The following is a 26,757-nucleotide window of genomic DNA, read 5'->3' on the forward strand; positions in this document are numbered from 1 at the left end:
TAATTTGTAAAGAAAAAGAGAGTTAATGGACTCACAGTTCCACGTGGCTGGGGAGACCTCACAGTCATGGCAGAAGGCGAAAAGCACGTCTTACACGGCAGCAGGCAAGAGAGAATGAGAACCAAGCAAAAGGCATTTCCCCTTATAAAACCATCAGGTCTTGTGAGACTTATTCACTACCATGAGAACAGTATGGGAGAAACTCCCTCCATAATTCAATTATCTTCCACCAGGTCCCTGCCATACCATGTGGGAATTATGGGAGCTACAAGTCAAGATGAGATTTGGGTGGTGACATAGCCAAACCACTTCAGGAAGGTTTCGCAAAAAAGGACCTTTTCCATTTGTCTTTAGAAGATAAATCGGAGTTTATTGGGCCCTTTTCTTAGGGTGACCAGTTATCCCAATTTGCCTGAGATTGAGGGGTTTTGGAAATGCAGGATTTTTAGTGCTAAAACCAGGACAGTCCCAGGCAGACTGGAATGGCTGGTCATCTCTACTAGACTGTCATGACCAGGGCTACCTGATCACGAGTCAAGGTCATGAGTACTGATCATTAGTACTTCCTGCTGATCTACCGAATTTGAGCTCTCTTAATTTCTACTGAGTTAGAATTTCCGGAATTATAGCCTGGGAATCTGAGTTGTAACATGCTTCCTGGTTGCTTCTAATGTACACTTAAGTTTCAGAGTAACATTTTCCCTGCGTCAGGGATACACTCTGTCTTCTCTCAGCCACGGTGATCCTCCATGGCCAGCATGGGACGTGTGAGTGAAGAAAAAGTGATGCAACATCTCTGAAGTCTCAACTTCTACCACCACTGATTTCCAACTTAGCCAGTGGGGCCAAACTGGTATGCAGCGGGGTCACCTAAGCATCATTGTCTATACTCCTGGCTCACTAGGATTTCCAGGTCTTCCAGGCTCAGGGTATTCTGAAGGTCCTGTGTCTTTAACAGAAAACATGACCATGGGGCCTGCTTTGGTTCCCCATGCACCACAGTTCCTTCCCTCTGCCTCAGTGATGTTCCGGACAATACAGCCTCCATCAGTTTGTGTCCTTGGGTGAGAAGAGCATGGAGCAGAGCCCACCTTCAGTACACATGGAGCATGGGTGAGATGGAAACATATTGTTTGAAGTCACTGAGGTTTAGGCATGGATGATCACTGCAACCACAGCGAACTTACCATGATAGACACAAACTCCCTTCTGATGGCGAGTGCCTCTAACTATCCTCAGTTCCTTAGTTGTAGGACAAAAGGCAGATGGACAGAACTTTCCAAATTGATTCCCTGGAATGGAGCAGAAAAAAAACCAAAGACTTCCTTTTAGAACTCCACGAACAGAAACTGAGATTCTGACTGAACTACAATAAAAAGACAGCCCCATGTGGCCATCTTTAGGCCTTTGTGCCTGTGCACCAGGAGTTTCAAGGAGCAACCAGTCCTGGGTTTAGTTTATGGAAAGGTCTTTCCAGCCTGAATAGAATGCCGAGAAAAGAAGAAGCCAGAAGTTTACAGGGTCATAGAGATACAAGGCAGAGCTGTGGGATCTGGATGGCTGGCAGGAGCAGGACCCGGCCTTCCAGATGGATATTTTAAAGCTCAGAAAGTTTTCCCAAATTTGGGGTGGATTTAGTCCCTGGGCAATTAAATTGCAATTCAAGTGGAAGCTGTCTTCTTTCTTTACCAGTGAGGCAGTTAATATACCTATTTCTCTTAGCTAACAAGAATGAGTTAAAGAATCTCAAGTACTGACTGCCAAAACCACAAGAAGGAAAGGGTTCCTCATAGACTGCATATGACTCTGCCTTGGGTACATGTGCCCATTGGCGATTGCATTTATGAGGCTCTCCCTGTTGTGCCATATTCTCTCCACCCTGAACCAAAGGTGGCTCCCGAGGCTGGCCTGGAACCAGGACTAGGGGCCGACAGACATTTCAAAAGATTCCCTGGGATTTTTGCCAAGTCATTTGACCAGAACATGCAGCAATATATATTTTGTGATTACTAGAGACTGCTGTTCCATTTAGTTTTGAGTCATTCTGTCTCCATAGGAAGAAGTCATTAGAGAATTGTAGAGCTATGCATGTTGGCTTCTAGGAGTGAGCTGCTCATATGTCTTGGTTCCTAGCATGTTGTGAGCTGTGTCTGTATCTTGTTTTATTTTTGTTTTCATCTTTTGTCTAAGATCCCCACTCCTGATCCCTTCTCCTTTGTAAGCACCTGCTCTAACCTCTTTGCTACTTATCCTTAAACATGCTTATCCCTTGAGCAGCGCTCACTGCTGTGGGCTGAGCACCTACTGTGTGCTGTGCTCTGTGTCGAGAGTCCCGCAGGAATGGGCTCTCACTCCTCATGCCGACCCTGTGTGCTACATGTGTACTGATGTCTCTTTCCATGCAGAGGGACCCCCTGGGCATGCTCTCAGCCTTTCTCTGCCCATTTTCTGCCAGATGGTGAGTGTGGAGTCTAGAGCTGGGCATGCACACGTCTGCCTCCTCCCTTGGGGGCAGCCCAGTGCTCTTCTCTGCTTCAGTGAAGCACATGGGCTGCCCAGCCACAGGGTGTATCAGCAACTACAACCTGCATCCTCTAAGACCCGCTTCCCCAGAAATATGGTCTTTTGTCCTCATCTTCCCTGCTCCTCTTTCTTACTTCTTTATTGGTTCAGAACCGGATAGGGATGAGGGATGGTTTTTATTGGGCCCTTTCAAAACCTTCAACATTAAGTATTATTATTATTTCTTTATACAGACAAGGGTAGTAAGGCACAAGGAGATTGAGTGAATCTCAAAGCTTAATTTCTTAAGAGATGGCACAGTTTGGAAACTAGCACCAGACATTCTGGCTCCAAATTCTGCACTCTCAACCATTACAATACACTGCCCATAAAATATGAAGTGCTTTTTTTATGTATGTATTTTTAAACTTTGTATAAATGTGCTATCACATCTAGTTTGACATTTTCAATTTTCCTGTGCTTTCTATTATGTGGATTCACCCATATTGCTGGATATGCATCTATTTCTTTGCTTTTGACGACTATAGGGTGGTATTTGTATGGTCAATTAGACGATCTTTCACATTGATCATATTGTCCCATTTCAACATCAGATTATTTTCATAATATTGCCTTGGGGGAAATCATATACAAGTATAAATGAGGTGTGTACCGAAAGTTACATCAGATATTTCAAACTTAAATTGCATTTTTTCCAATAAAAATGTTACAAATTAGAATTCTCCTTTAAGCTATGCCCAAAAATCTCATCTAGTCCCATGTAGTTATAAAAGCTTTAATATTTCACATTTGCAAGATAGAGTGGTAGAAGCCAATACTGATCTTGGGGGAAAATCCTAAATCCTAAATCCTCTCTGTGTAGCATTTGGATTACAGGGAGCACAAAAGGCTCCCAGGATTGGGAAGAGCTTAAGGAAGGAAGACAAAGGGATGAGAGATTAAGGGAAGGGGTGTAGTTTATCCTACTCACCAAGGAAGGTGCGCAGGGCAAGATCTGTCGTTGTGTGGACGCTGGGGGTGAGGGATCTTGGGGTTTCCCATACTCCAGCCCAGAGGCCTCTCTCCAGAATGCTCAGCCACTACCACCTACCCTCTTAAGACCCAGACTGAATTCCCCAAGAAATAGCTGGATTGTTTTTAGTGGGATAGTCCTTGCTGGCATGGAAAATGCTCCCCCCACCCTCACCATTAGTCCCCTCCTCCAGTGGACAGAGTAGGATATGCTGTCCCCAGGCTCGCTGAATGTGCCCAGAGCCAAGACTGCTGGCTTCAGTTTCTCTGTTTAACCCATACCTTCTGAGGCGGATCTGTCTGGCTTACCTGTCCACCTCCCTGACTCCTGTTATACTCCACGTCCTTTCTGGGGTAGGCTGCCATCCCTGCCCTAGTTCCCAGCGGTGACATCCCAGAGCTAGATTTCAGGAAACTGAGGCTCAGGGACATTCCAGTCAAGTCACCTGGCTCCCAGCCTATGCTGATGGGACAGAAACCCGGTTCTGGTATGCGTCGGGCACGGAATCCATCTGCACTCCACTTCCCAGCCACCTTCCCTCACCCCATTCCGTGGTGACCTTTCTTAACCCCCCTGCCCTGCAGTGTCACTCTGACCCACACATTTGTTCTGCTATGAAAAATGCCTGCTGGGGTCCTTGGGAGAGCCAGAGCATTTATGTGGGGGCATTTGGAACTCAAGGGAAGTTCCGACATCCTGATCCAAGAGTTCACCTGGGATGTGCCTTCTTATCACAGTGAAAGTGACTTTGAGCTGTCCTGTTTTACACCAAGTAAGTAGAATCCTTAGGGTTCTGGCTGACTCCCACCATCGCCCTCATCCAGGCAGGATACCGGCCCTGCCCTGGCCCACAGCAGCATGCGCTCAGAGGATTCCTGCTGCAGGTGAGGAGTGAGCAGGAAGACTGAATGCGTGTCTTGTATTCACAAGGCCATATGCATTCTAGATTTGATGATTTAATCACTCTTGTGAGGAGTGTTTTAAAGAAGTGCAGTGCTGCATCAAGCACAGAATGCAGACAACTACCTAGAGGGACTGCTCCTCGGAGGCCTGAGGTTAAGTAGGAGTTATCAGGCTCCAGGGGACTGGGGTCAAGCTTCAGTTTGGGTCACGCTGAGTTGGGGTGGAAGTGCGATGCCTCTGGGAAATCTGGCAATGAAGTCTGTGTGAGAAGTCTGGGCTGGAGATTTACATCAATCATCGGTGGTGTAAGATGGAAGTAGAGTGTGGAGGGAGGCGAGCCTGGACGGGGACCTGAACTCTGAGAGAATTGGAGGAGCAGAGGGGAGTGAGTCCCCGCACAGCAGTTGAGGTGTGGATGTGTTGGGAGAAGAGAGGTGGGGTAGGGCTGGAAGAGGATCTGGATGGAAGGAGAGGTGTTTTCTTTTCTTTGGGATGGGAGAGACATTTGCAAGCTGATGATGGGTGGGTCCAACAGAAGGCAGGGGAGTGCAATTCAGCAAGAGGAGGGAGGGATTGGCTTTTGACAGGAAGAGGTTCCTTCCTTCCTCCGTCTGGAGAGGAGCGGATGTGCAGATGCAAATGCATTCGTAGACTTGGGAAAGTAAAGGAAGCCATTCCTTTTTTTGTGGTTTTGATTTTGCTAGTGAAAGAAAAACAGGACTCATTGAGGGTGGAGGGAGCAAAGGTGGGAAGTGGTGGGAGTTTGAGGAGCATGGAGAATCAGGCCCAGAAATGAGCAGAAGTGAAGGAAGCAGCACAGTCAGGACCACAGCAGCAGAAGGCACAGAGCCCACCTGTGAGGGCACGACTGTGTTCGAACGCTACCTGCCATGGCTAGTCCTGACCGCACGTCGGCCCTGAGCCTGGACAGGGGACTCAGCACACCCCTGTTGGGATCAGCCACTGTCCCTGGAAGTGAGATGGTGCTGCCATCACAGCCACTTCCAGAAAGAATTCTTCAGTGTCTCTGCCTTTTTGCATCACTTGCTCTAGATACAGACGCTTGGAAGGAATCGTGCAATTCACTGAGCCCGGGGGGTACATTCCTGCTGCCTTACCTGTCAGGGGAGCTGAAAAAGCTGGTATTTTCAGCTTCTAAAGTTGGAGTTGCATTCTGTTCTCAGCAAGATTCATACGGTGCGAAGGGAATTCAGATACTTGGAAGTCAAGCAAAAAAGACAGACACCTGCACCATGGCCTCCTCTCTGGCCTGACTCTGGACAGTTGCCCAGAGTCCCTTGTGCTACATCTGAGCACCCAGAGAAGGGCCTCCTAATCCTGGAACTGTGACCTTCTTAGAGTGCGGGTTGGTGCCTCTGCAGATGCACAGCTCTTACCTTATTTGGGTTTGTAATTGTGACAACCAACAAAATATCCCCTTCAATTTTCCAGACACCCCAGACCACGGTACAACAACTACCAAATTAAGGGATATAGTGTTCAGAAAGCAAAGGCGGCTTTTGGGCAAAGGGCAAGTTTTAAGAAGAATATTTAATCTGTAGCCCGGCTGATTTGAAGTGACACTCTAACATAAAGCTCATTCCCAAAGTAAATATTCTGACTAGTAAAAGTGAACGTACTGAGCCAATTTAAGTGAGCTTCATTATGCCCTTTAGATATGTAGTCAGAAAGGTTTCTGAAGTGTCCTGACATGAGTAAGGGCATTGGAAAAGCAGCAAAAGATAATTTCAGCCTTAAGTAAAACTGTGAGTTAGCCAAGGATCCTGAATCCTAAGAAAGATGTAACAGAGGGAGAAGGGAATAGATATGACAATTAAAGGTTGGAAAGAACCATTATGAGTGCAGACCAGAAATGTTAACACTCTTTAGATAGAAGCATATTGGCCAAGAGGAGGAAACTGGAGTGTTATGCAAGGTATGAACTTATTTATGAAAAACGACAATAACATCATTTAGAATCTGATTTAGGACAAATTATCATCACTGAGAATTATTTTGCTGAAGCCTATTCTGGTGTAAGCCACTTATAAAAATCCATATATTTTTAGGAGTTGTTTGGTCTAAAAAATATAAATAGATTGAAGGAGGATTTACGTAACTCGGTTGCTGGTTATTAAAGTTGAGTTAGTTAAATCTCTTTGTTTTGGAAGAACGTGACTATAGAATTTCCTTTGTTCTGTAAAGTTTGTCAGACACATTCTTAGGCTACTCATCCGTTCAGTGAGTGAATTGAATATCATACCTAATTTTCTCGTAAATTATCAAAAAAGTGTGAATGAGAAAAAGTGAGTTTTACAAGGAGAACCAGGTCCCAGACAAAACACATCCATGACAGTTGAAAGTCATTACAGAGAGTAGGATAAACTACAAGACTCAGTTATGAGATTGAGCTCAGAGCTGTTGGATTCTGGCTGACTTCAGTTTATTTATAGTCACCACCAAATCTATTTGTAAATTGTTAGTTGTAGATAAAATGCTCTTGAGTAACAGTTTGGTCTCAAGTTCTGCACTTTAAGTCTATTTAGGGAGTAATGATTAAAGGCCACGAGGACTGAAAATTATGCCATATGTCATCAACCCTTCTCTTTCCTCCACTAGAGTTCAAAATTTATCAGTATAAAATCTAGATGTCATACCTAACAACTTCCCCTTTGTCTTACCATTTTTTTCCCCTGAAATCTTTCATTAAGATTGTCATTTTCCAAGTTGTTGTGGTGACCCAAATCTTTAGACTGAGTTTTGGTGTAGAGATTTTATTTCTCAGGCTCCTGTGGTTCTTATGCATTAGAAAGTGAGACACTCTCTCCTCTCCTTTCCAGTTTCCACCCTAATCTTTGCCTCCTGCTGACTTGAATCGCGATTGCTTAAAAGAACCTAGGGAGACAGGATGTGGGCATTTAACTTCTGGGCAGGCTGCCATGTGGGATAAAGAGTAGAAATCTGTGCTACTCCACAGGGGAAGGAGGGCTGATGAGAGAAAGTTTTTGACAAACATGGAGGAAACCTGTAATGGCCAGAACTTGTCAGCAATGCAGTGAGTACCCCTCCGAATGAGATGCTAGAGTGAGAGGGGACTTAGGGACCTCTTGAGCCCCTTCCTCCAAGTTTCTGGAGTGATCCACCTTCTCTCCTGTAGGTAAGCAGGTACTTCTGGAACCAGTAAGAGGAGCTGAGAATCCTTCTTAGACCGAAACCAAACACACTCTTTCTGATAGTGTCAGGGCCTGAGTTTTTCAGCAAGGTTGATGACAAACCCAAAAGAAGGAAATGTTCTCGCTGAACTATTGGCAGATGGACTCTTTGGGCCAAGATTAAAAGGATCCCTTTTCAGGCTGGTTAGGTTGTATTTTCATCCCTGGCCTTGGTTGTTTTATGAGGATTGTACCTCATTTTGTAAAAAAATGTCAAACTGAGTTACTAAACTGCAGTTGAATTTTACTCAATTGCCATCATTTCTTCTCAATTAAAAAAAAGTCTATAAAATTGGCTCAGTTGATAAGTTTTTCAAATGGACACCAACCACAAAGTAAATTTAATTGCTTGGTTCTATATTTAGTGACTTATTTTTTTCATAATTTGTATTTGTATTTTGTACATGGGTAGTAGGGAGATGTGTAATTTAGTTAATAAAAATAAATGTTTTGGCCAGGTGCGGTGGCTCACGCCTGTAATCCCAGCACTTTGGGAGGCCGAGGCGATTGGATCACGAGGTCAGGAGATCTAACACAGTGACTAACACAGTGAAACCCCATCTCTACCAAAAATACAAAAAATTAGCCAGGTGTGGTGGCGGGCGCCTGTAGTCCCAGCTGATTGGGAGGCTGAGGCAGGAGAATGTCGTGAACCCGGGAGGCAGAGCTTGCAGTGAGCCGAGATGGCACCACTGCACTCCAGCCTGGGTGACAGAGCCAGACTCCATCTCAAAAAAAAAAAAAAAAAGTTTCAAAGTGTCTTCCCCAGGTTACTTATTAATTACAAATGTAAAAAATGTAACTTATGATGGGGAAATATGATGGACATCTTTTTAAGCAAGTGATGAAACTTGGCATTGTCAATAATAGAACAGCTTGGCTTCACGCACCTCTTGCTGACATCATGAAAAGGAAGTGCCGCCCAGCTAGTGATTTGGCCAAGAATGCCCCACCTGACAGCACTTTGGGAGGCTGAGGTAGGTGGATCACTTGAGGTCAGGAGTTCGACACCAGCCTGGCCAACGTGGAGAAACCCTGTCTCTATTAAAAATACAAAAATTATCCGGGCGTGGTGTTGCACACCTGTAATCCCAGCTACTTGGGAGGCTGAGGTCCAAGGATTGCTTGAACCCAGGAGGTGGAAGTTTCAGTGGGCCAAGATCGTGCCATTGCACTCCGGCCTGGGGGACAGAGTGGAACTCTGACTCAAAACAAAGAAAAAAGAATTCTCCATCTGAGTCAAATCATGAGAAAATAAGCAGACAAATTCAGACTGGGGGATGTTCTGTGATTCTGTGACCAATTCTATGATGGAACGTTAAGACTTACAACAGACTGTGGGACATTTTGGACTCTTCAAAATGTCAGTGTCAGGAAGGATGAAACATGTTGGGGGACTGCTGTGGATCAAAGGGGACAAAAGAGACCTGACAACTCACTGCCATATGTAATCCTTGATGAAATCCTGAAATGGGAGAATAATGCAATGGGGATTATTGAGAGGATCAGGGAAATTTGAATATGGACAATGTATTAAATACAATTTTGAATATATGGTACAATTTCTTATGCATGAAAATGTTGAATTTATGTAGAAGAAATATCCATGTTCTTGGAAGATAACATGCTGAAGTATTTAGGAGGAAAGTATTATGATGTCTGTAACTTCCTTTCAAAGAATCAAAAATGTGTGTGTGTGTGTGTAGAGAACAAAAAAATATGGCACATTGTTAACGGTGAATCTAGGTGAAAAGCATATGAGTATTCATTGTATTGTTCTTTGGGCTTTCCTGTAGGTTTACAAATTATGCAAAATAAAAAGTTGGGAGAAGTAAATTATGAAATGCCACCTTGTGGAATAATATGTTTATTAAATTATAAAGCTGTTGACAGACTGATCTCACTTTTATTACAAACTTGGAGTTTTCTGGCACAGGGAGTACTCTTTAGTTGAGTGGGAAGCTTATTTTGGATGTGACTTTAAGTGTACTTGCACAGTATTTTGCACTTTCACAATCCCATCTGTTAGTTTCATTTCAATTCAACAACATGTATTAAGCCCCTTTTCTGAGGATACAGGAGTGATTCAGACACAAAGATGGCACAGCCTAGTGGGAATGACAGATGAAAACAAATATGTACCACAGTGCATGACAGGTGCTCTTTTAGAAGGAGAATATCAAATTTGTATGAAGTAGATATTATTCTTCTTCGTTTTCTTAAAAAATATCTGTTTTGATCATTTTATGAGCAAATACATGAAATCTCAGAGTAAGTGATGTACTTCGAGTCACATAGCCAGTGGGTGACAGGGCAGAGATTTTCCCCCCAGGGGAGTTCATTCTACTACAACTTAGCTTAGACACCAAGGTGGGACCACTACGGGGTTCAATTCTGTCTCTGTGTTTGCCAGCTGGTGCCTGCCCCTTGAACTCAGTAGTAGCCACACAGCTTTACTAGCCATCCATCCATCCATTCATTTATTCATTCATACCCATGTACTGAACACCTGTTACATGCAGTCAGTCCAGGAAAGGCCTGAAATGAACAGAGGACAGGCTATACCAAGCTGTGATTTCAGAGGCTTCAGAGCATGCAGCCCTGCGGCGAGGAACAAGGATCAGAGGACACCCTCTTGTCTTCCCTACTCACCTTGAAGTCTTTTGAAGTCGAAGTGCCTCACACTCTCCCTTTTATGATCATTATCTGCTTTACTAAAACATTATTTAAAAGACTACTTTGTTTCTCTACCTAAACAATCACCAACACACTTCAAGCTATCTTTAGCTTATTACAAAAGCACGTGGAGAGATTACAACTCAGTCCCTCTCCATCATTTCTTCCCTTATCTCTGACCCCCAAATATGATCTCTTTGAAAATGCACAACTTTGCCTTTCTACCTACAGTGGCTCCATAGCTTGGTGCTTTCTAGGCTCACAGAGGGTCCTCGTTTATATCAGCAGATCTCTAGCATCACTCATGTGTGCTTTGAAGTATTTTCAGTGGCCAAAGAGTAAACATAAGTACTGAGAGTGAAAAAGGAATGTTAACAGAAGGAGTGATTCAACAAGCATATAATTTAAAATTACCAAGCAAAACAGAATGAATCCCTACCTATTGGCTTAACATGCCTGAACCGGGCTGTGAACATACTTAGGAGACCTCTCACTCTGCCTCACTATGACATTTTGAATCTGCAAGTGTCAGAGGAGATTTGCCGCAGAGCTGGAGACCTTGGCAAGATTCCAGGGCATGTTACACAGCAGGGGTGGCGATAAATAACACATATAGTCGCTTGGTGCAAATGGGATTCAAACCAAGGAGATGCACCCTACCAATATATTCAGAGCACATAAACATACATTGGGGAACCTCAGAAATAATTCCTAAGACAAAAATGGGAGGGAAACATTGAAAAGTGGCATGTTCTAGCTAATTAGTGCTGGAAGATGAGTTGGTGCCATCAGTGGACTTATTAAGTTAGGCCTGGGTGGCAGGATACTGTAACAGGCAGAGGGGAACATCAGTTGCTGCTAGAGTTGGGATTTTTAAGTGTCATAATGCTTCAAAGGCATCAAATGTTACCTAGAAACAAGATGAAACTAAACAAAGAGAGGCTGCCTTCTGAGCCACTGAAGCTACTTTGTTCACATGGCTTTGTAGTGGCAGAAACTATAACTTTAGAAAACCAATGCCCTCAATTAACACTTGAGATATATCATAACATAGCACCCCACCCTGGGCTCTATAGAATAGAACTTTAGCATATTGGGAAATAATGATGTTTGGCACTTCTCTGATGACTTCTTCCCCTCAAGATGAAACAGGTCAAATATTCAGTACCTATTAGGTCCTGTGACATTGCAAACACTCAGTGGGTGGAATACACTTAGGCTCAGTGTTTTTATTCCTGCAAGGTGTGGGCTTGTTACTTAACCTCTCTAGGCCAAACTTTCCTCAACTTTAAAGTGGGGTTAATAAAACTCCACTTCTTATTGTGAGGTCTAAATGAGAGAATGTTTGTGAAGTGCTTAACATGGTACGTGGAAAGACAGTATTCATTAAATCATGACCTATTAGATAAATAGTTGAGAGGGCTATGTGTGCTATGGTTGTGGGAGTTTGGTGGAAGGGATTAAGAATGCTTTGAATGATTACTGTATTCAAAAAAGTTTCATTTGTAGTCTATCGAATTCACATAGTTAACAGTGGCCTTATTTTGATGTGGTCTGAGAGAGATGTGCGAAGAGTTTTTAGTGAAATATATTTGCTCTGATTTTCCAAACAAGAATTCTTGGATTTCCTATGAATTCCTTCACTATATAATAATGGGATGTGTCTTTGGAAATTGTTACACCTACCTTTACAGTATTGCTTTATGATTTTCAGAGTACCTTATAATTCCTAATTAGTTTTTATGAGGTTGGCTCACTTTTTCCGCATGTTGGTAGACAACTTGGGAGTGTTAACCTGAGCCCAAATAAGCACTTTTTTCAAGATCAAAGAGCAAATGTTTGATAGGGACAGAACTGGCTGAGCTTAGGGTTTCCAGTAATCAATGTGACAATTCTTCCTTCCTCAGAGATAAGTAAAGGGGCTTCTTTGAGCAAGGGGTAAATCTCTGTGCCTGAGAGGAGTGGTTCTCAAAGTATGGATGAGAACCTGTGAGGGTCTCCAAGACCTTTTGGGAGGTCTACAAGGCCAGAGGTCCTCCTTCCTCTATTACAGATCTATGTGAGGCCATATCTTCAAATACTTCAGCCAAACAACATATCACATCAGAGTGAATGAAGAAGCAGGTGTGGGAATCCAGCTTTCTCCTATTAAGCCCAACACTTAGCGAGCTTCACAAAAATGTAAAGCAATGCCACTGCTCTCACCAAAAATTTCATGATTTAGAAAATATAGTTGGCCGGGTGCGGTGGCTCACGCCTGTAATCCCAGCACTTTGGGAGGCCGAGGCGGGCAGATCACGAGGTCAGGAGATCGAGACCATCCTCGCTAACACGGTGAAACCCCATCTCTACTAAAAATGCAAAAAATTAGCCTGGTGTGGCGGTGGGCGCCTATAGTCCCAGTTACTTGGGAGGCCGAGGCAGGAGAATGGCGTGAACCCAGGAGGCGGAGCTTGCAGTGAGCCAAGATCACGCCATTGCACTCCAGCCTGGGCAACTGAGCGAGACTCCATCTCAAAAAAAAGAAAATAGTAATTTTTAATAAAAATATATTTATGCTAACATGTAAAATGTTTATTATATTAAATGAATTAATAGTATATCTATCTTAAAGTTTTTTAACTTTAATTTTAAATATGGTACATATCAATAGATAGAACTCACACAAGTGAAAGCTTTTTTAGGTCTTCAATAATTTTAAAAATATGAAGGGGGTCCTGAGAACAAAAAGTTTGAGTCTCATTGTCCTAGATACATTGGCTTCTGTTTTGGGGTTTGGAGTGTTTACATTAGCTAGCAGTTCTCAGACTTAAGAAAACAAAAAACAAACAAACAAAAACTCTTATCATACTACTGTTTGTGAAAAATATTAAGATGAAAGTCCTTTTTTTGTCCCTTGGGAAAAAAAGGAACCCACAGGGTCTGAGCACTCCCTCCTCCCCAACTAGAGGAGCCTGTGGTTCAAAGGGCTTTACTGGGCTAGAGGGGAGTGCTCCTCAGACAGTCACCAGGAAATCTGTTGCCTGGGGTCAGGGAGCCTGGAGTGGGGTGGGGATAATCCTCACTCATTAATACATTAACACAGATTTGTTTAACACTGGGTTCAATGTCATACCAGGCTCTTTGGGAAATAGAACCTCAGGGTTCAAAATTGAAGCCAAATAAGTTTTGGGGGAAGGAATGGGAAGAAACTGCAAAGGCTCCTGGCCATGAAGCTGAAGAGTGGGAGGTGAAGAAAGCAGGACTGAAGCCCCACTTTATCTCTTCCATACTTTTGCATCATCCTGGCCACGGGCAAAAGAGTGATGAGGGTGAAGGAGAAAGCTGTTAAGAGGGAGAACAATCAGGAAAAGATGAGACCAGAGGAGATCCGCAGGGAAGGAGTGCTACCACTCCATCAAACAGCTGCTCGGGTTTCAGTTCTGGTAGCCGTGATCTCTCCCAAGACCTGGTACCAGGGTTAGGACACTGCTGGGAAACACTCTGGGCTGTTCTGTTGGTTCTTGGCCCTGGGAGGGCTTAGCATGTGATGACTATTGTTTGCCATCAGACTTTTCTGAATGCATAGACTTTAAGATGCACTGTAGACTGATTGAAATGGAATGGCATATTGGTTAAGGTATGACAAAGATGATGATCAATGTCTATATTTGGTGGAGAAAGAAAGATAATGATTTTTGTTTTGAATTTGATCAGCTTGAGAGGCTGCCACTGGGTAGAGATGTGGAGGGGTGGCCTGCCCCTCCACACCTGTAGGCATTTCTCATCAGGTGGGATGAGAGACTGAGAAAAGAAAGAGACAGAGACAAAGTATAGAGAAAGGAAAGTGGGCCCAGGGGACTGGCGCTCAGCATACAGAGGACCCACACTGGGCTGGCACTGGTCTCTGAGTTCCCTCAGTATTTATTGATCATTATCTCTAACATCTCGGAGAGGGGAATGTGGCAGGACAATAGGGTAATAGTGGGGAAAGGGTCAGCAGGAAAACATGTGAACAAAGGTCTCTGTGTCATAAACAAGGTTAAGAAAAGGTGCTGTGCTTTGATGTGCACATACATAAACATCTTGGTGCATTAAAGAGCAGTATTGCCACCAGCTTGTGTCACCTCCAGCCTTATGGCTTTTTTCTCCTATCTCAGTAAATAGAACATACAATCGGGTTTTACACCAAGACATTCCATTGCCCAGGGACCAGCAGGAGACAAATGCCTTCCTCTTATCTCAACTGCAAATAGGCCTTCCTCTTTTACTAATCCTCAGCACAGACCCTTTATGGGTTTTGGGCTGGAGGACAGGTGTTGGGCTGGGGAACGGTCAGATCTTTCCCTTCCCACGAGGCCATATCTCAGGCTATTACATGGGGAGAAACCTTGGACAATACCGGGCTTTCCTAGGCAGAGGTCCCTGCAGGCTTCCGCAGTGTATTATGTCCCTGGGTACTTGAGATTAGAGAATGGCAATGACTTTTAACAAGTGTATTGCCTCCAAGCACTTTTTTAACAAAGCACATCCTGCATAGCCCTGAATCCATTAAACCTTGAGTCAACACAGCACATGTCTCTGCGAGCACAGGGTTGGGGCTAGGCTTACAGATTAACAGCATCTCAAGGCAGAAGAATTTTTCTTAATATAGAACAAAATGGAGTCTATTATGTCTACTTCTTTCTACATAGACACAGCAACAGTCTGATCTCTCTTTCTTTTCCCCACAGAGATGTCCAGTAGACAGTTAGGAGTCAGGATCGGGATCTTGGGCAAGGGGTTGTGGTGGGACATGTTGCCTTGGGAATCAACATCATATAGAGATGGTAGAAGCTGTGAATCGATGAGATGACTTTAATAACTGTGTCTCCTTTGTTTTATCAGCTCTTCCATGTGGCCTATATTTTAATCAAATTTGCAAATTCTCCTCGCCCTGATCTCTGGGTCTTGGAAAGATCTGTAGATTTTGGAAGCACCTACTCACCATGGCAATACTTTGCTCGTAAGTAATCTTGCCTACCATGTTATGTGTGGCTTTAATTACTTGGAACAGATCAAGACTATGGATTTAATTAGAAAATTAATCTTGGCTGGGTGCGGTGGCTCACCCCTATAATCCCAGCACTTTGGGAGGCCAAGGTGGGTGGATTATCTGAGGTCAGGAGTTCGAGACTAGCCTGGCCAACATGGAGAAACCCTGTCTGTACTAAAAATACAAAATACAGGATTCTTGATTCAAGGCATGTGCCTGTTGTCCCTACTTGGGAGGCTGAGGTCGGAGTATCATTTGAATCCAGGAAGCAGAGGTTGCAGTGAGCCAAGATTGTACCACTGCACTCCAGCCTGGGCAGCAGAATGAGACTCTGTCTCGAAAAAAAAAAAAAAAAAAGAAAAGAAAAGAAACGAAAAATAATCTCTCAGTATGACTAGTTAGGGACTGGTCACTTTTAACCTCTAAATTACTCTCAGAACATTGGCTGGGCGTGGTGGCTCATGTCTGTAATCCCAGCACTTTGGGAAGCCAAGACAGGTAGATCACTTGAGGTCAGGAGTTCGAGACCAGCATGGCCAACATGGTGAAACCCTGTCTCTACTAAAAATACAAAAATAAGCAAGGTGTGGTGGTGTGCACCTGTGGTCCCAGCTACTCAGGAGGCTGAGGTGGGAGAATAACTTGAATCCAGGAGGTGGAGGTTGTACTGAGCTGAGATTATGCCACTGCACTCCAGCCTGGGCAACAGAGACTCCATCTCAAAAAGAAAAAAAAAAAAAGAACATCCCCATTTCTCAAGCATGTGTTCAAGGATACCACATGCAGAAATGAAGTAGAAACTCCTTTTATGATAACAGTTCTTGGCACTATTTGGGAGCACCTGTAAGACGGTAGAAGCTGTGAATCGATGAGATGACTTTAATAACTGTCATCTCCCATCTTTTTCCTTTTATGCAGAATTAGAAACTAAGTTCCGTCTTTATAGATCCTATGCTGTGCTTTACTCACCTCGACTCTGTTATCTTCACTAATGAAGAATGTCAGGGTTTCTAAACCCTGTGATGAGCAGAGGTGGACACGAATTTTGCTTATAAAGGCATTGGGTTTTCCAGTAGGTTTCCTTAGAAGATAAACTTGCCTAAGTAGGAGTGTGGAGTTAGCACTGCATCTCCAAGCATTGCCACTGAAAGTCAACTGGCCTGAAATGGCTTGGTATTTTCTTTCATGAATTAAAAACTCCATTCTCAGCTTTTCTCTAAAAGTTTTAAATGCCTTTTTCTTCCTTCTTTCTTTGTATATTTTCTTAAGGAAACATAAGTCTTCTTAAGAGATTTGCAACAAAATGATAATATTTTGTTATATAATGTTAAAATATTTTCCTTCTAGATTCTAAAGTAGACTGTTTAAAAGAATTCGGGCGGGAGGCAAATATGGCTGTCACCCGGGATGATGATGTACTTTGTGTTACTGAATATTCCCGTATTGTACCTTTGGAAAATGGTGAGGTAAGTAGATTTGGAAGACTGGGAGAGATAAGACTCAGAAATGAAGATGAGGATATCCAATTTTTCATAATTGCGAAACTTGTACTTTCAAGGACATCTAACATAGATCAAGATGGAAACAGGGCTTGGGACTGAACAGTTAAGGAATCACATTGAGTGCTCCCAGAATGAACCAGGTTGCAAATTCTGTTGGGGGGTTTCAGTTATCCCCAGCAAGTCAGGATTCTTGATTCAAGGCCCTCAGGTCTTGAACTGTCCTTTCTGGTGATGTTTGTAGAAAGTGGGTTGCTGGTAACTGAAATGATGACCCCTTACCTCTTCACCCATGATCCCATGATCCCCCGTAAGAGTGAGAAGAGGAGGGGCTGGTGGTAGCAGGTAGATTTTCTGTATACTCTCTCTTCCCTCATCTGATGACTAGATATAGGGGATCCAGAGGAGGACTCTGAGGTCCTACAGAATGGCTGCATCTCTAGATGGCAAGAGCCTGCTTCCCTGAATGACTGCATGGCTGCATGGAGCTGATCCTACCTGATCCCTGATCCCTTTTGGTAGAATGGGTATAATCTGTTGGAGAGAAAAAATGGCTGTCCCTGTGGGGTTGCATTTGGCCCTTGTAAAGTTAGCTTGGCTATTGTTAAGGGAGAGGGGCAAGCACAGGTGAAACAATCAGTGAAGATTTCCCTGGAAATTCTGAGGCTATAATGAATATGAACTGAGTTTCAAATAAACTTCCATCAAAGGTGTCAGCCTCCCTCTCTTTAAGTAGAGAGACCTTACTTGAGCATGTGGATGTGGTATCTTCTGACAACTCATGAGTGGTTCATATTTCCAATGGTTGACACTTGGGCTTCATCACTTTGGGCTTTAAAACAAAATGGAGGGTTTACACAGATTTCTTTCCCCCCACCCCATTACTGTCAAACTTTATATCTAGAGATTTCCTTTTTTCAACCTCATGTAGATGTTTGGGTTTCTTTAGCTTTGTTTCTTTGATGCAGCTTAACAAAGTTGTGTCCTTATATTTACAGATTTTAACATTATGTTTTCAACATTTCGTAGTGTTATAGTCCCACAACTACACTGATAGAACAAAGGCTTTGAAAATGAAATGATAACATCTCTCAGGAGTCCAGGTTTCAAAGACATATTGCCAGACCTTGGAACCAGGAAGTATGAGGGAAGATGGGACTAGCAATGATGTTTTTATACATAAACAAGATCCAAAATCCCCTACAAATATCAAATGGCTTCGAGAAACCAAGTGCCTTGGGGCATGTGAGTTGTTTTTGCTTACTTGCTGCTAAATTTTGATAAAAGGAACCTCTTCCCCCTTTATGTGTGTGTGGTCGTTTTAGGTTGTGGTGTCCTTGATAAACGGTCGTCCAGGTGCAAAAAACTTTACTTTCTCTCACACCCTGAGGGAGTTTACCAAGGCAACAAACATCCGCTTGCGTTTTCTTCGAACCAATACGCTTCTTGGACACCTCATCTCCAAAGCCCAGCGAGATCCAACTGTCACTCGGCGGGTGAGTAGTCAGAGCATTTGTTTTGTTACTTTATTTATTCATTTTTTTTGGCTTACCAAATTAATTGCCTTGAACTCTTTTAAGTAACCTTTATAGCCTGTAATGATGTAGGTGTGGGAGTTGTTGTCTGAAATACTAGATATAATTAGGAGTTTATATCTAATGATGTATAAAAATGGCTGTTTGAAGAAAAATCATTATATTCAAAGAAGATGAAAGGCAAACGACTATAGTCAGTCTGGTACTAGTCTGGATGGGATAATTAATACTACAGCCAACAATCCCAAAATCTCAGTGGCTTAACAAAATAAAGCTTTGTTTCTTGCTCATATTACAGTTTAACATGGGTCAGCAGGTAGGATCAGCTTCACACAGTCATTCAGGGAAGCAGGTTCTCTCTATATAGAGATGCAGCCATTCTGTAGGACCTCAGAGTCCTCCTCTGGATCCCTTACGTGTTGGTCATCAGATGAGGGAAGAGAGAGTATAGAGAAAAATCTACCTGCCTCTCATCAGAGGTTACTTCTATGGGCAAGAACTGGTCATATTATAGCCTCACTTAGATGCAAGGAGGCTTGGTGATGTCATCTAGCTGAAATGGAGGCACATAGGCATTGGTGAGCACTAGTACCCTCTCCTGTGTTGGAGGTACACCGTGAACATCTCTCACTCTCAGATGTCAGAGCAGTACACTTGTCTCCTGGGCACAGAGGGAGCCCACAGAATCAATATATTGAGCTCACTCTTCTTCCACCCTCTGATCTGCTGGTGCCTTCCATTGGCCAAACCAAACAAGAAGCCAGAAAGAAAGACAGTCCATTGGTTGCAGCCATAAAGTTCAGCTCCTGGGCACGGGACAGGGTGGAGAAGGAGGAGAGCAGACCTGGAAGGTGAATGGAAGATGCCCAGTGCACCTTATAGAGTTTGGCTTTTTATATAGGTAACATCAGAGAGCTGGGAAAGGAAGGGAGGGAAAAGTGTAAGTATTGCCACAGTTTTGAGCATTTTACAGGAAGGCAGGCACCTTGGGTGTAGGTGGCCTATCTTTTGCATTTTTTGCTCTCCTCAGCTCCCTCTGAGCTTCTGCGTAGTTGGGGACTGTGTTGAATCTGAGGATGGATATTTGCAAGGGAGGGCTGGACTTTCTCATAAACTATAGCCGGGCTGTGTTGCTGTTCCTCCATGTGCCCTGGAGCACTGCCACAAATGTACCTTACCAATTTTTTTTTTCTTAAATTGTCTTTTTGGGGGTTGCAAGATTTGCAGTCGTATATATCTATGTATATTACTTTTCACTTAGATGAATACAGGCCTCTCCATTAAATAATTATTTTATGGAGTGTACCACATACATAATACATAATCTTAACCCCCCAAGTTTAGGTTGCTTCTCTCGTGGAGGAGTATGATACCAGCTACCTTATGACACACATCACGTGTGCTGCTGGGTGAAGGCTGACTGGGGTTTCTCTTGCTGCTGCTGCCCTTAACACATGTGGAGGGGAACTTTTACAGTGGCCAGCAGGAAAGCCCCTGAATCTTAATTTGTCATGGAAAGCCCTGGTAATACTGACTTTATCTGTATTAACAAGGGGGGCTGTTAATGCCTTCAGACTAAGATGTTTCCAGGAAGCATTGACACTTTAACAGGTTTTAATGAGGGAACCAGAACAGAACCCCAACATTAAATCAATAGGGCTCTTTAAGGCAACCACACTCAACAACAACAATAACAATAAAGGGACAAAAACCCTCTTGTCCTTGTGAATTCAAAGACTTCTCGCTGACAGATGTTCTTCTCACTGGCAGCATGGCCTCAATGAGAAAGATTGTTCTACAGTCCTTACATTCCTCCCAAATCCTGGGCAGTCTCCTGCCAAGTCTGAGAAGGAAGGGAGCTGGCAGGAGGAGCTGCCTATTGTCACCACTGCAGAGGCCTCCAACATATTGGAGAGGGGCCTTGTCAATGAGAAGATCTACACATATTTGTGGCCTGGTTTAGGGGCTGATCTTCAGCTGGATCTGAGCTGGCTCTGTCTGGCCTTTCTGGAGCTTGAAACTTTGACTCTAGTCTTTCCGACCCTGTGCTAGGAAGGCTTCAGCAAATTCTGGTGGCCCCTCCAGTCTCAGGGATGCATTGGATCCATCTCTGTAAATATTATCTCCCTTCTTGGAACCTGGGATAATATTTTGCACAAAGCAAGTGCAACATTTTTGGTATAAAAATTTAGTTTTGATAAATAAATATGTTCAATGTATAAAATTCATTTGTGTAGAACATAATGTAAAAATTATTTTAATTTACATAAAAATAAACTTGGACGTTCTTAATCCCTTTCCTATAGGCTACAAAGTATGATTCTTTTCTAAGGCAATTTCCCTTTATGAACTTCAAGCGTCTGATTTTTTTAAATGTACAAATTCAGCAGTATGTTATTACATTTTATTGAGGAATGTGTTTATTTTATAAGACACGTTACATCCCAATGGAGGGCTCAAGAATACGGAATTTTAAAAGGGAAGCAGAGGCAGCAGATGTGGGTTAAAGACTAGTCAGAGAAAGTTTTTGTCACTGTTCAGTGAAACTTGCACGTTTTGTGTTCTGTCGTGCAGTATTATTACAGCATAAAGGACATCAGCATTGGTGGGCGATGTGTTTGCAACGGCCATGCTGAAGTGTGCAATGCAAACAATCCTGAAAAACTGTAAGTACACTGTGCAGATTTTTTTCAGCCTTACTATGAATAAGTCTAATTATTTCAGTGGATGTTTGCATCCCATTAAATGTTTCTAGGTTCCTGTCCTCAGTAGGAATGATTCAGGATCAATGAATAGGTGGGGGTGTGTGCCTCCTCTCCACCAACTCTCCACTTTCTTTCATATAATCGCTATGGGCCCTGGCAGGCATGGCTAATCAATCACAGCACTCTGGATAATCTGTGTCCCAGCCACCAAATCACCCCCAAGACATACTTCAGGCAGCCAATTGATTAGAGCTGGCAAGAGAAATAAAACTTGTCATTCCTGATTTAATGGGATCGGGGTATACATTTCAAATCCTTGTTTTTTAAATTGTGGTGAAATACACATCAGATTTACTATTTTAACCATTTTAAAGTGACAGTTCAATAGTGGTAACTATGTTCACATTGCTGTGCAACCAATCTCCAGAACTCTTCATTTTGCAAAACTGAAATTCTATACCTGTTAAACAACTCCTTGTTTCCTTCTACCACTGGCCCCGGGCAATCATTATGACTATCCTAGGTACCTCATATAAGTGGAATCATACAGTATTTGTCCTTTTGCAACAAATACTGGCTTATTAAATTTGTCATCACTTATTTCACTTAGCATAATGTCCTCAAGGTTCATCCATATTGAGCATGTGTCAAAATTTTCTTTTTGTTCAAAGCTGAACAGTATTTTCTTGTATATATGTATATACTACACTCTGTTTATCCATTCATCTGTGGATACACACTTGGGGTGTGTCCACCTTTTGGCTATTGTGAATAATGCTGCTGTGAACATGAAGGTACCCTTTTTGTTTTTAATTTGAGTATATTTTGCATACAATAAGATGTATGAGTCTTAAATGTTAAGTGTTCAGCAATACATTTGTGTTACCACTGCAAGAGGGATACTTTAAAGGGCTGGAAATTACAGGATGCCAGATATAGTAATCATTTTATCTCAATGTTTAACTTAAAGTCTACAATGTTTCATGAGCAGCATTTACCAGAGATATATTTCACTTTTAGTCAGATTCAGGTTTGTGCCTCTTTAGGTCAAGCTTTGTGTTCAGGCAGAATTGCTAGTTCTCAAGGTCTCTGATGTGCTTTGTGGGGCCCTTCTCCTTGACCACCCAAAGCCCTTAACGTTTTTGTCCCCACTTCAAGGATCCAGCAGTGCTGTTGAGGGAGCTCACACACCAAATGATTAACCTTTAGTGGAAAATGACTTGTTTATTAATGGTTAATCTATTTCCACCCTGTAATGTCCTGTCTCCCTAAGACACTAGAAATCGGGTCAAATAAGTTCTGAGTTGGAGAGAGGAGAGAAGAGGTCCAGCTAATGTCCCTGAGCCTGGAACAACATAGTGCCGTGTGGGAAAGGAGTACATGCTATCACAGAGGGCAGGAGCTTCCTGCTTAGAAAGGCTACTGAACCCTGGAGACCCTGGCCGAGCTGAGGAGTTCTACACTGGGTGGTTAATTCTCCCAATACACATGTGTGGAGGTCTCCCTAAGCCTTAGTGAAAGGCTCAGTTTGGCAGCAATCCACTTCAACATGACTGCCTGCCTTTTCTTGTCTGCTGGTTTGCTTCTGCCCAACAGGCTGACCTTGAACAAATGCTGATGAAATCCACATCCATGATGAGGTAGAAATCTTATAATACTTTAAAGGGATTCAGAAACTTAATGGATAGAGCCAAGCCCAGACTATCAAAGAAGTTACTGGCTACTGAGGCAGAACTCAAGAAGAGGGGTTGTTAACCAAGCATGTGTACCATGTTGACCTTGCTGCATGGATACGTGGAAGGACCTCAAATTTAATTCTGAGGCTCCTAGCAGCCAACTCAAAAAGGGAAATCTGCTTGGTTTCATATTTCACTATGATCACAAGCTAAAAAGTAATAAGTTACTTAGAAAAAGCATGATTGTTGATACTAGTCTCAAATAACAATTTTCCCTAGGAGTGGGGCGGAGTGATCATCACAAAGGGAATTCTCTAATCAATGACATCTTTAAATAACATCTTTACAGCAGATGTATTATTAACCATCAGCCTGGGCTGCAAGAGAGGAAAAGCAGTGATTTGGTAGTGCCAGTGGGAGTCAGATGGGTATCCAACTCCTTTTTTTGCTATGCTGAATTTTAATCCCCCTATGTGTGGAGTTGGACTAAAAGGTTTTTTTTTTTTTTTTTGAGATGGAGTCTCGCTCTGTCGCCCAGGTTGGAGTGCAGTGGCTGGATCTCAGCTCACTGCAAGCTCCACCTCCCGGGTTTACGCCATTCTCCTGCCTTAGCCTCCTGAGTAGCTGGGACTACAGGCGCCTGCCACCTGGCCCGGCTATTTTTTTTTTTTTTTTAGTAGAGACGGGGTTTCACCGTGTTAGCCAGGATGGTCTCGATCTCCTGACCTTGTGATCCGCCCGTTTCGGCCTCCCAAAGTACTGGGATTACAGGCTTGAGCCACCGCGCCTGGCCTAAGACTACATGTTCTTGAAGCAGGCTTCCCTAAATAATCTTGTAGTCTGGCTAATGCCAAATGTTTAATTGGCAATGAGCTGAAATTACCTCTCCAACAAGAGCCCATTTGGATGCCAGTTGTTCTGTGCTGCCAGGTAGATCTATGTTCATGTGCTTTACCAGGCAGTTGAGTATGGAGAGGGATGACACCCTCTCTTGGGAATAGAACTGAGTATATTCCACACCACCTTCCCTTAGAGAAGAGTTGATGGAATCCCTACAGGCACAGCCAAGAGCCTTCTTAGACAAGGCGTTTTGCTGTTGTTGTTGTTTTAATAGTCTCGGGTCTTTATTTGACTCAAACTGAACACTGCAAGTTTCTCATATTAAAAAAAAAAAAGCTGTTTGCTCAATGCCGCACAAACGGTGGCATGCGGGGACACCCCCGCTCACTGCCCCCCCAAAAAACACAACCAAAACCCAAAACCTCTTTCATATTCACGATATTCATGAAGCACCAGCTATGGAGTCAAGCATCTTGGTTTAGATTTAGTCTCTTTGCCTACAATCATGAGCTTCGTCAAGTGAGTTTATCTCTGAGCACCAGTATCGTCATCCGCAAAGTGGGGCAAGTTCCATCTACCACAGTGAGACAGGAAAGGGGCTCCAAAACTGAGAGCTGCCATCACAGTAGATGTTGTAAGGGCTGGATGAAGAACTCCAGAAGCCTGATGCTACCAGCCCACTTTACCTGAGCCACAGCATCCCAGGCTCGGGAGTGCCAGGACTCAGGGGGGCCCTGGATACGGTGCCTGCACTCAGTCCTTCCCCAACCACGTGGCAACCATGTGCTCCCAGTGGTGGTTGCCTCCTCAGTCCCCTCCTAGCCTCCCCGCTCCCCACTCCCTGCCCCCCGCCTCGCCCTGCCCCAGTAACTGGCTGAAGCAGCCGGGTGAATTGTGGGTCCAGGAGCCCCAGACTCTGAGGCCTGGGGATTGGAGAACAACCTTAGGCTGTGCGTCCGTGCCCTCCTCCAATAGGGAGGCGTGTGCTTCTCCGCGAACCCAGCCTCCTGGACCAACCCAGCCCGGAATGAGAAGCCTACCACGCCGGCCTGACGCACGCCCCTAGGAAAACGACCACTGCCCAGCTCCGAGGCCTACCCCGGGCAACCCGAACTGGGTTCCACCTTGTCTCAGGCCCTGGGCCTCGCCTGGCTCACGCTCCTGGGGCTTCAGGCCGTCTTCCCACCCCTTCATGCTCCCGGTTCCCTCCTGGCTCCCGTCCTTCCAGATCCAGCAGCTCTTCCCACTCCCTCGGACCTCCAGCCTGCTTGGCGCTCTCCAGCAGCCCGGGCTGCAGCCGGATTCGCACCTCCAACCCTTACCCTCTCCCCTCCTCCTCCCCAGTCCCCTCCTCCTTCCCGGTCCCCTCCCCAACGCCCACCCTCACTGCCACCAGACCCTGCTTAGCCTCCTCCAGCTCCCCCCAGCAGTTGCCAAAAAGATAGTTCTGAGGCCTCAGGGGGCTCATCCATCGAATCTTCTGTGGGGTGGTGGCGCGCTGTTAGGTGAGAGAGAGAAGGCAGACAAAGAGGAACGACTCCTGCTCCGCAGACAGCTGCGCAAGACCAAGACGGAATCACACCAGTGCTGGACAATGGTTTTGAATTCTCTTTCAAGCGCAGAAGGAGGGAGCTCAAAGCTTGGAGTTCCAATCCAAAGCCAAGGCTGAAACAATTTCATTTTAACTTGGAATGTTAAGGCGGATGTACACCCTTTTGAACTGAGACTTTTAACCCTTTGCCTCGCTGAGTGGTCTCAGCTTTTGGCTCCGTGATGGAGCTGGTGCCGCCTCTGGAAGCAGAACCCTCTGGGATCTTATTAGCAGCTGGCTCTTGAATTGTGTAAATCTCTGGGCAGGACCACAGGTTGAGAGTGAGAAACTTGAGCAAATCTTAGTCGTAGGACTCCAGATCTTTATGCAGCTGTGATACTTAACACATCTCAGTAAACTCAGCACTTGAGTGCTCCTGTGTTCATTTATGGTAACAATGGGGTAGAGAAGACAGAGCTGGGGCCTCAGAGACAAGTGAGGTTGGAAGTCTGGCTCTCCATTTATCACTGCCTGACCTTTGGCGGGTATCTTAATACCTCTGAATCTCAGTCTCACCATCTGTAAAATGGAGATAATACGCAGGATATGGGAGGCTTAAATAATACTTGCGAAGTGTTGTGTTCTCCTAATTCCTCAATGAATGGTGCCGTGGATGACCGTGATGACTCGTGTGTCAGTTTAGCACATAGAGGATCAACCGATCCTCATCAAAACTTTTCAATAACTGAGATGCACTTCGCCCACATGCCCAGGTTTCGGTGTCAATGCCAGCACCACACCTGTGGGGAGACGTGTGATCGCTGCTGCACAGGGTACAATCAGAGGCGCTGGCGGCCCGCTGCGTGGGAGCAGAGCCACGAGTGTGAAGGTGGGTGTGGGGCTGGGGTGGGGGCCACACGTGGCCTTCTCCTCCTCTCCCTGGGGGCTGAGGCAGTTTTCCCCATGCTAGTGAGGAGGCTGAGGTCATGTCAGTCTTAGGGGCTCAGGTCTGTCTATTGTAATAAGAACCTCACAGACTGGAGGGAAAAGTGCCCTCTGAATTCAGATGTACATATGAGAAGAAAAAGAACAATAATGATGATGACCATGCATGATGGGGCTCAGTGCTTTAATGGGTTGACCTCTCTTTTTGGCAATCAGAAATATGACGCAGCCACTGTAAAATTTTAACCCCTTGTCCATTTCATAGGATGTGATACTGGATAGCAATCAACTATTTTGAGGACCGAGGTCCAGAGAAGATGGCAAGGTTGAGTCTAAACAGGAAACTGGGAGTACTGGAGTATGGAGGGCTAGGAAGAGTAACGTGGTAGGATTGAGGAGGATGGAGGGGACCAGAGAAGGAAGAAAAAAAGACAGGAAACTGCTTTTAACAGTGTGACATAAAGTAAGAAAAGTATTCTTTTTTTAGGCCTGATGTGGTGACTCCCAGCACTTTGGGAGGGAAAGGTGGGAGGGTTGCTTGAGGCCAGGAGTTGGAGACCAGCCTGGGCAACATAGTGAGACTCTGTCTACAAAAAATTCGAAAATTAGCCAGAGGTGGTGGTGCAGGCCTGTGGTCCCAGCTGCTTGGGAGGCAGAAGTGGGAGGATGGCTTGAGCCCAAGAGTT

General features: G+C 44.2%; 1 protein-coding gene across 1 annotated transcript in view; it reads left to right on the forward strand.

Moving 5' to 3' along the window:
- The window catches only part of LOC105509835 (laminin subunit alpha-3-like), a 65,657-nt gene that overhangs the window by 21,422 nt on the left and 17,478 nt on the right, over positions 1-26,757 (forward strand). Inside the window, exons 3-7 of the mRNA XM_011939329.1 lie at positions 15,193-15,310; positions 16,688-16,806; positions 18,165-18,335; positions 20,949-21,040; positions 25,900-26,015. Coding sequence (XP_011794719.1) covers positions 15,193-15,310; positions 16,688-16,806; positions 18,165-18,335; positions 20,949-21,040; positions 25,900-26,015 — 616 coding nt within the window. The remainder of the gene's footprint in view (positions 1-15,192; positions 15,311-16,687; positions 16,807-18,164; positions 18,336-20,948; positions 21,041-25,899; positions 26,016-26,757) is intronic.

The sequence above is a fragment of the Colobus angolensis genome, unplaced genomic scaffold (assembly GCF_000951035.1).
Source record: "Colobus angolensis palliatus isolate OR3802 unplaced genomic scaffold, Cang.pa_1.0 Scaffold18, whole genome shotgun sequence".
Lineage (NCBI taxonomy): Eukaryota > Metazoa > Chordata > Mammalia > Primates > Cercopithecidae > Colobus > Colobus angolensis.